Source organism: Gopherus evgoodei, chromosome 1 (genome assembly GCF_007399415.2).
Source record: "Gopherus evgoodei ecotype Sinaloan lineage chromosome 1, rGopEvg1_v1.p, whole genome shotgun sequence".
NCBI lineage: Eukaryota > Metazoa > Chordata > Testudines > Testudinidae > Gopherus > Gopherus evgoodei.
In genome coordinates, this window is record NC_044322.1 from 116,458,174 (window position 1) to 116,467,904 (window position 9,731).

Here is a 9,731-nt window from a genome sequence, read left to right on the forward strand (position 1 = left end):
AATTAGCACTAATTGGAAACTGGGCTTGTAGTCTCCATGTGATTTGAACTATTTCTGGGTGTATCCATGGGAATCCACGCTGAACACCTCTTCTCTCCTCCTCTCCCCCACAGACATTTCTGCATCTGGGGAAAAGCTCTAAATTTTTATTAAAAATCTGACAGAATTCAATGATAAATACCTGAAAACTTCAGATACACCTACCTTGATATAACACAACTTGATATAACACGAATTCGGATATAACACAGTAAAGCAGCGCTCTGGGAGGGGCGGGGCTGCACACTCCGGTGGATCAAAGCAAGTTCGATACAACGCAGTTTCACCTATAACGCGGTAAGATTTTTTTGGCTCCCGTGGACAGCATTATATCTGGGTAGAGGTGTGTTAAAATCTATTAAATATTTATATGCCTCCATTAAATATTAGCATGTAGGTCTAGTGTAAAGAAAGAATTTGATAAACTGACTTTGGCTCTCAGTAGATAGTGAGAACTAGATAGAAAGACATATGGCATGATGGTGCCATGCAGTCAAGTAGCAGCAACAATAATTGTTTATACAGTAACTTACCACCGTTATGGCATCATTCAACAGAGACTCTCCAAACACTAGGATGTAAAGCTGTTCATTGACATGAATATTTTCAAAAACAGCCAGCACTGCCACAGGATCCACAGCTGAAATTAAGCTGCCAAAGAGCAGGCTCTGCAGCAAAGTGATATCGGTCAAGCCAAATATTTCAATCTGGCAAATTGCAAAGAGGGAAAGCCCAATGCCAATAGAATTCCAGAGTGTGCCCACTACCGCATACCAAAATATAGTACCAAAGTTCTCAAAGAACAGACGAGTTGGCATGAAATACCCAGCATCGAGTACAATCGGTGGAAGGAGATACAAGAAAAAAACATCACTCTTCATTACAGGTGGGGACTTTTCCTCGGCTCCAAAAATAATTCCACCCAGTAGTAATCCAACCAGAATAAGGAGGCAGCTCTCAGGCACGATGGAAGGCAACTTGTAATAGAGATGAAAGCCTTCAAGGGGAGTTCAAAACACAAGAAAATAAAATAGTTACTTCTCCAGAATCTGCAAGCAAATCATGTTGTTTTATTCTTTATACTAAAGAAATAATAATCATATAACTTTATTTTCACTTCAAAGAAACGTTCAGAGAAGCAGAAAACAAACACACACAATCTCATTGTGCAGCAAGAGGTGGGGATAGAATACAGGTCCTGTTTGGCAGATATATAGAGTTGATAGTCATCTCCCAACCTGCCCATTCACCAGGCAAATCCAGACCATGCAGTAAATACACATGTAAATGAGCGGTAAGAGATCTGACTTGACATTTGTGCACAAGTTTACCATGGCTGTGCACACGGTTGTGGAAATTGTGCACGCTAATTAGGCAAGAAGCCACTTAACATTTTGCATACACAATTCTTAAAATCTGAGCCTTAGTGCCTCATTATTTCACAATTCTACTGAACACCCAGTGTGCTGTCTGCTGTACAAATACATAGAAAAATTTTTGGAAGAGATTTTCAGTGGTGACCTAAAGGTTCCATTACCTATAGGCCAGGGCCAGATTAAGGTAGGGGTTTTAGGGGCTGCAGCCCAGGGCCCCACAAAAATAAATCACAGGCAGCAATCTCTGGGCCACTAAAAGGGGCGCTCAGACAGGCTGCCTGTATGCTGTGACCCCACGCCACTCCCAGAACCAGCCAATGGGGTGCTGTTTGCAGACACAGGCTACGCATGGAGACCTGCTACCCCCCTCCCCTCAGGAGCCATAGAGATGTGCTAGCAACCAGCTGCTTCTGGGAATGGCATGGGGTATGACAGGCAGGCAGGCAGCCTCAGCCCTGCTGCGCCACTGGCTGGGAGTCACCTGTGGTAAGCGCCTCCAGGCTGGAACCTGCACCTTGCACCCCAACCTCCTGCCCCAGATCAGAATCCTCCTCCTGCACCTAAACTCCCTCCCAGACCCCACACATCCTCCTGCATCCCAATCCCCTGCCCCAGGTCAGAATCCCCTTCTTCATCCAAACTCCACACCTCCTTCTGCACCCCAACCTCCTGCCCCAGGTCAGAATCCCTGCCTGCACCTAAACTCCCTCCCAGACCCCACACCTCCTCCTGCACCCCAGTCCCCTGCCGCAGCCCCCTCCTTCATCAAACTTTCTCCCAGAAAAAGACTCGTACACAGGGGCCCCACAAAATCTAATAGCCCCAAGCCCACAGGAGAGTTAATCCGCCCTGTCTGAGGCATCCAGACAGTTCGGTTTTGCTTTTAGGATTTGACATGAATGTACCTCCTACTCACCAAAGATACATTTCAGGTTCGGCAGATGCCAATCTTTTCCATACCACCCTTAGCTATATTTAACCCTTGTAATTATTCATGAATGGAAAATAGGGCTTGTTGAAAATCAAGAGCAAACAAAGCCCACCCACAAGCTCTACAATTCCTGGCTAACTGAAATACCCGTGGTTTTAAATGGGTGGTACCATTCATAAATATGGTAAACTTTGACTGTGGTAGTAAACATTATCTGACTCCCCACACTTAGAAGATATGGTAATATAAATTGATTTAGGTTCCAACTGAAAGCCACTGAAGTCAATGGCAGAGCTGCTATTCTCTTCAATGGGCTCTAGATCACGGTTTAATGAGCCTCTGACACATCATGTTACATTTTGTGAATTCATTCCATAGACGCCAACTTCCTCAGTTCCCAAGGGGGTGCTCAACCCCTACTGTGTGCCAGGCCCTGCCCCCACTCCACCCCTCCCACCAAGTCCCCGCCCCCACCCCACCTCTTCCAACCCCCACTCCACTCCAGGCCCCACACCCACTCCACCCCTTCCCCCAAGCCTCCACTCCTTCCCTGCCTCTTCCTGTCCTCGCTCTGTCCCAGCCCCACCTCTTTCTGCCCCACTCCTCCCCCCAGTGCCTCCTGCATCCTGCTGAACTGCTGATCATGGTGGGTGGGAAGTGATGGGGAGGGACTGATCCGTGGGACTGCTGGTGGGTACTGATCACCCACTATTTATTTCCTATGGGTGCTCCAGCCCCAGAGCACCCATGGAGTCAGTGCTTATGACTCATTCTATTTAGAAAATACTTTATTTTCCCCTTGCAAGTGTGTTTCTTCTGCTTCATTTTTCCTCTGAATATCAAGAATATCAAATCTGATCAGAGTTGGCTTCGCTGGAGGATCTGTTGGGGACGGAGGGGTCTTTAGGTAGCGCCTCTCATTCTTAACGCAAGGGATGGAGAAGTTGAACCTTTAACAAATACATCAAGAAAGTGTTCTTCAGTCACTGAAGTTTAATGGCTGTTAACATACACACAATTTTTTAAACAGCCTGACTCTAAATTCCTTCCCATCTCAGAGCTATCTACACACAGAAATTGTACCAATTTCACTATATTAGTACAGTTAAACCAGTACAATACCCCTAGTGTGGGTATAGTTACACTGGGATAAACGGCTATATTTCTATAGCTATTCCCATACAGGAAGAATAAGCTAAGCCAGTATAAGGGCTCGTCTACATTTGTCTAATGACTTCAGTGAAGACACTACCTATGCTAACAGAGGGGTTCTCCCATCAGCGAAGGGAATCCATCTCTCCAAGAGGTGGCAGCTAGGTCAACAGGAGAATTCTCCTGTCAACCTAGCACTGTCTACACCAGATGTTAGGTTCATTTAACTGCATCACTCGAGGTATGGAATTTTCATACCCCTGAGCAACACAGTTATACCAATCTAATTTCCTTCTGTACACCAGGCCTTAGATGCCTTTATAGAGACATAATTGCATCGCTACTCCAGATGGTACTGATTTAACTATTTCAGTTACACTCACACCCACAAACAAAACAGTTAATTTGGTGCAAAAACTTTGTGCACATCAGGCCTCAGTTTCCCAACTTTTGATTTTGTGACATATTTCACTAGTTTTCTGGTCCTCAGAGAGTCTTCCAGGGTAGACAAAGGGTGTGAGTAGATGAATAGTGAATGTGTGGTGAGCTGGGGTGTAAATCTAAGTCACGCGAGCACACTACAAACTAACTATCTGTATGGATCTTGGTACCATGCACTATAAGTTCCCTAGTGCACTTTGATCTACTCCCATTTCAAACAACACTAATTGCATCTAGACAAGCCCCAAGTCTGAATTTCTCGTGTAAAAAGCAAACAGAAAAAAACTTCAAACAAAAACCTTACAGGCCTTTTTTATTATACACCATAAAGATATTTTTAAACTAAAAGGGCACAAGCGTATTTTTTTTCTGTTACAGGGTACCCATACAGCAAGTGGGCCCTCCAAAATATGTCTAGCTCACTTAAACTCAGATTTTTTTTTTAATTTCAAGAATAAGAATCAGTGAATGTGGAAGAAGCTGTCAAACCCACTCAGTAGAACCTGCAGTAAGACGCCTCCAGTTTGCTGCTTGGTCACAACAGGTGAGGGCTTTAAGAGACATGAGAACAAGCCACTGGGGACCATAGGTGGTGCTTTGCACCTTCCAATCAGTTCCATGTTGAATTGTCATGCTTCGTACTGGTTTCTGCCATGACAGCAGAACAAACTTTCCAATGAAGAGAGTGAAATCTCACCTGACCCCTAGAGTCAAGTTTCACAAGTTTCTGGAGCTGCTCCTGCCAGAAGGATTTCAATTTTTCCTGCTAGTTATAGCCCTGTGTACTTGTCGTGATCAACTGAATCAAAAATTTTCTTTCTGACACCTGGATTCTGCACAGGTAATATAAAATCACAACTATGCCTTTATTGCAGCAGGGTGGAGAGCCGGCAACTTCTAGCTTTTATGAATAACCTTTCATTGTGCATCTGTATTTTCACAGGATGGCACAGTAAGTGGAAATATACTGTACTGTGTATACAAAGATATTGGGCTAGGTTTACTGAAACTAGCAGAAGACAATAGAAACTGCATCTCAGTATGTCAGCACTGAAAAGAAAGACTTTAATTAATGAAAATTCCAAGTCTTAGTGATAATGCTATTACTGCCACTTAAAATACTGAAAACTGGTTAAAGGAGATTTGGGTAACATTTACAAAAGTGCCCCAAGTGACTTAGGAGCCTCAGAGCCATTTCCAAAAGTGACAGCCTAGATCCAAAAAGGGACTGAGGTGCCTAACTGCCACTTCAGATGCCCAAGTCCAAACTTTAGATCTTCAAAACCTCTGCTCAGCTAATTAACCCTGGAAATGCCTAAATTTCTGCTGGTGCAAATGTGTAAAGCCATCGAAGTCCTGCCACTGCAAATCTGCTCAGCAGCTAAACTCTGGCAGATTCTCAAACTAAGCATTCCCCTGTCTCTCCTGCCTGTGGGGCCCAATCTAGTAGGCATTCTCGGAGCACACCTACACCACACAAAAGACATCCAAAAGGAGGTTCCCCTCGTGGTCAGAATACTCAGGCAGATGTGGGAGTTTAAATCTTCACCCTGTCTAATTTGAAGCAGAGATTTGAAGCCAGATCTCCCCCAGAAATGCCTTAATCACTGAGTTATAGAGCTATTTGGGATGGTGCTCTCTCAATTTCTCCTCTGGAAGCTGTTCCACTGGGTATAAATAATGAAGTATTCTTTGGGCCACAGAGAGTGAGAATGACTTCATAGGCCCACTTTCTATGAAGTATTTAAATATTTATTGGAGAAGGGACTGGAACCTGCTCTCCAGGTGAATGCACTGACCACTAGGCCACAGAGTCATTCTCACACTTTCTCTGGCCCACTTTTGGAAATTTTACCCCTTAGGCCCAACCCTGTAGTTATTATTAATACAAAGTAAAGCTGGTGGGACATGAAAAAGCTAATTTCAGAAAAAAAATGAAAGGTTGAAGTTGTTTTAATTGCAGAAAGTTCAAAGTGTACGCATTTTTCTGGGTTTTTTTTTTGTTTGTTTGTTTGTTTGTTTTAATTTGTCATGAATTTTCTTCAGGAATGTTTCAAAGCATTTATCAGAAAAAGTATCAAATGCCTTATTGAAACAGACTCTCTAAAATTAAAACTTTTGAAAACCATTTCAATAATATTTTTGATTTATAAAATCTGATTTTTTGAATGCATGGAATTGCTCATAAAAACTGAAACATTTTGATAATATCAATAGTTTAAAAAATATTTTGAAAAAAGCCATTGTTTTCATTCTGCGATGGAACAAAACAAAACCTTTTGTGAAACAGCATTGTGTCACAATGCCCATTTTTCACTCAGAAAACTCAGGTTTTAGATTCTGTGTTCTCTTACTCTTTCAGATCTGCAGTGATCAGAAGACACCCAGGCCCTCTGAAACCTTCCAGATGAAAACACTGATGAGATTGACACGTTCTCTGTGCAGCATTTTGGCTACAACAAAACTGCATATTTTGACAACACTACACTTAGTCAAAAAATTTCTGATCAGCTCTAATAATAACAGCATATTTAAATATACTTGGCCTTCAGGTTCATGAAGTTCTGTTCATATGCAATGAGAGGTTATGAAATTTGATCATATCCTATGAGCTTGAGTAATTTTTGAAAGGGTCTTATTGTTTAGTGCATTTTTTAATAAAGCAATGTTCTGTATTACTGATAATGCTTTAGATTATTACATCTGAAAGAGTTTTTAAAATCTACTTTACTTCTCACAGTTTATGCAGTTTGTTTACTTTTTGCATTGCATTCATCTTAGAAAATAAAATTAGTCTTGTCTTTTTCACCTTCTGGAGCCTTAGGCATTAACAAAGTGCTGCAATATTTGGATTGCAAACAGTCCACCAGAATATTTGTTTTTAAAATGGCATCATTGGAATTATAAAAATAATCACAGAAATATTTCCATTGGTCTTAGCTTCTGCAAGACTTTTTATTATAAAATCTAAATTTTGGCCTAAATCAAATTTACAGTACTCTTTTAAAGGAGGAGCGATGGATACAAAACAAATGGCATATGTTTATATCAGGCGATTCGTTGTAATACATTGGTGCTCTATATATCAAAATTAAATATATAGACCCCAGACCTGCAAACCTTTATGTACATGCTTGAAGTTAACCACATAAGTAGTCCCATTGGACAGAACCTCAACTGATGTAAATTGCAGTAGCTCTGTTCAAGTCAAGGAGACTATGCTTAAAGTTAAGCACATGCCTTAAGTGTTTGCAGGAGCAGAGCTATATGGCTACTAAGCAGAATGCATATGTAAAAGACTAAAGTTTTACAAGTAAATGAACTAATTTGGCTCAAGAAGTAGTTATCCACATGGATTCATAGTTTTCAGTGAAATGTGTAATAACAAAAAAGGCATTTGAAGTCAAACAAACATGGTAATGGTATGTTTTCCCATTTATTCCTCAAAGCAGGTTCTTCAAGACTAAGATTCTCAAGGTCTGCTTAGAAAGAAACTTAGTTAAAAAGAATTTCATTATTTATACATGGTCTTACTGATTTTTACACAGTTCCTAAAATCCTTTGTTTTCTAGATCACTCTGTTACTAGTTTAAATTCATATTTTATTGTAACAAGAAATAAAACAGTTAATTCAAACACAAAAATATATTTCCCTAATAAAGAGAACACGACACTGGGGAACTATGCAATACAAACTTTTCCCACATCAGAGAATGAATGACCTTTCTAATCACTCAGTGTTTCTCATCTTTCAGGAACTATTCTCAGGACATAGCTGAGTAGTAAAAAAAATACTAAGGAGAGGCTTAATCCACACTGATTAACATTTTTGTTTGCCTTCCATCAGTCCCTTGCCATAAATTTTCTTTAGATGATATTCTTTATTATATATAAATTATATAATTGCCTACCATTATGTACTGTAATATTTTATGGAAAGGAATACAGTGTTCATAGACTGTTCTAATAAATACGTATCTAGAGACTCTAGGGAATGTGTTTCATGTATACACAGAAGGATGAATGAAACTATAAGATTTTAGGTCTACATTTTAAGTATTTTGCAACCAATTATTTTAAGCTTTATGTTTTGTTTAGGCCTAATATGAGGGACATTTTCTAATGGTAATTTAATCTAATGTTCTCGTTCACACTATTTCTCTTGAAGAAGCAAAAAAATTTTGTCTGCCAAATCATGCCAAAGGCTTCAAATTGCATCACTAAGCAATAGAAGAAAATCCCTCTAATGGTCAGTAACTCTAAAAGTCAGCTACCACTCTGTACCTGACTTAGCAATCTTCATTTTCAAAGGAAATCTTCCCAACACCTTCAAAAGATGGGGCTTAATTCATAACTTGGCTAGACACTACAAGTCAAGGACTGAAAGAGATGCTGGATTTATGGTTAACTGCAACAACCCCACAAGCTGCCCTCTCCTACCTTTTCCATTCTCCCCATGAAGGGGTGTAAAAAGGCCATTTCACTTGGAAAAGTTCCTTAAATATGCTAAACAATCTGTTTCACCTTGTATTTAACGTCACACTCTGAGCCCTTTCCCATACCAGAAGAAGAGCTACAAAGCTTGTCTCCCTCACCAGCAGAAGCTGGTTCAATAAAAGATATTACCTCACCCACCTTATCTTTCATCTGAGGAGTTTTCACTGAACTTATCACACTGAAAGGTAATTCCTAGTGACTTGCGTCTATTTTAGTAAATCAGTGTTATTCACTGCTTATCTTAAAAAAAAAGCCAAGCAGGGTCATAGTGAAAGCCACTGTTAAGTTAAAATCTAGAATCTAGATGGGTGTTTGCCCAATGAACAATTAGGAAGTGTACATATATAAATGAAGACATAACTTGAGGACTTTCTCTGTTTTTCAGGGATTTCTGAACAGTAGTAGAAGTAGTCTTATGTATCCGCATTCTCACTAGCCCTCAGTGAATAAATAGACAGGGAGGGCCACATTATCTACCCATATATTTGCCCTGTTTTTAAGAGCAAAGCGTGCATTGCAAGGCTCTCCCTTTGCCACACTTGTAAAGCTCCTGCAGACAGCTTTCCCCCGCCGGTGAAGTGCGCTGGGCACTGCCCCCACCCGCCCGCCGACTGGGCTCCCACCCAAGCTCCCTTTGGCTCCCACAGCTCCGCTGGACACAGGGGCAGCCGTCCAGCCTCAACCTCCCCATCGGTACCAGTCCCGGGCCGGGGGCACTCACCGATCTTGGCCAGGGAAGCCAGCAGGATCCAGAGCGTGATCTCGAAGGGGATCTGCACGTGTGGATAGTCCAAGGTGAAGACATGGAGCCGGGTCTCCTCTAAGGGGGTCCCGCTCGGCGGCTGCAGAGTCCCTGAGCTGCCGGGCTCGGCGCTGGCGGTGCCCATCGCGGCTTCGGAGAAGGCAGAGACCGCCTCGAGCTCCAGGAGCCCGGCGAGGAGGAGGACGAGGGGCCCGGCAAGGAGCCGGGGGCAGCGGCAGCCCATGGCGCGGCTTGTCGGGGTCCCCGCTGCTACGCCCAGCATGATCCCCCTCTGCCGGGCCGGCACCCGCTGCTGCCGCCCCGATCCCCGGGCTCCGGATGCGCCCCGCCCCGGGGCTACGCAGAGGCGCCCGCTCCCTCTGCCCCTTGCTGCTCACCTGGGCCCCCGCCCGGGCCACGCACCCCTTCCCCCAGCCAGCCTCCGCCTCCCCCGGCCGCCTGCCTCTGCCCAGGGCCAGCCCCGCGCTCGCCCCGGCAACGCCCCTCGGCCGCCGCCCCGGACACAAGGGCGCTGGCTGCCACCGCGCACCTG

General features: G+C 43.1%; 1 protein-coding gene across 2 annotated transcripts in view; it reads right to left on the minus strand.

The window, feature by feature from the left end:
• Positions 1-9,430, minus strand: part of SLC9A2 (solute carrier family 9 member A2) — a 38,956-nt gene extending 29,526 nt beyond the window's left edge. For both annotated transcript variants that reach the window (XM_030569910.1, XM_030569917.1), the window contains exons 1-2: positions 9,158-9,430; positions 573-1,036 (exon numbers count right to left, since the gene is read on the minus strand). In XM_030569910.1, the coding sequence (XP_030425770.1) occupies positions 573-1,036; positions 9,158-9,422 (729 nt within the window). In that variant the 5' untranslated portion in view covers positions 9,423-9,430. The remainder of the gene's footprint in view (positions 1-572; positions 1,037-9,157) is intronic.
• Between the last annotated feature and the right edge of the window lie 301 nt (positions 9,431-9,731).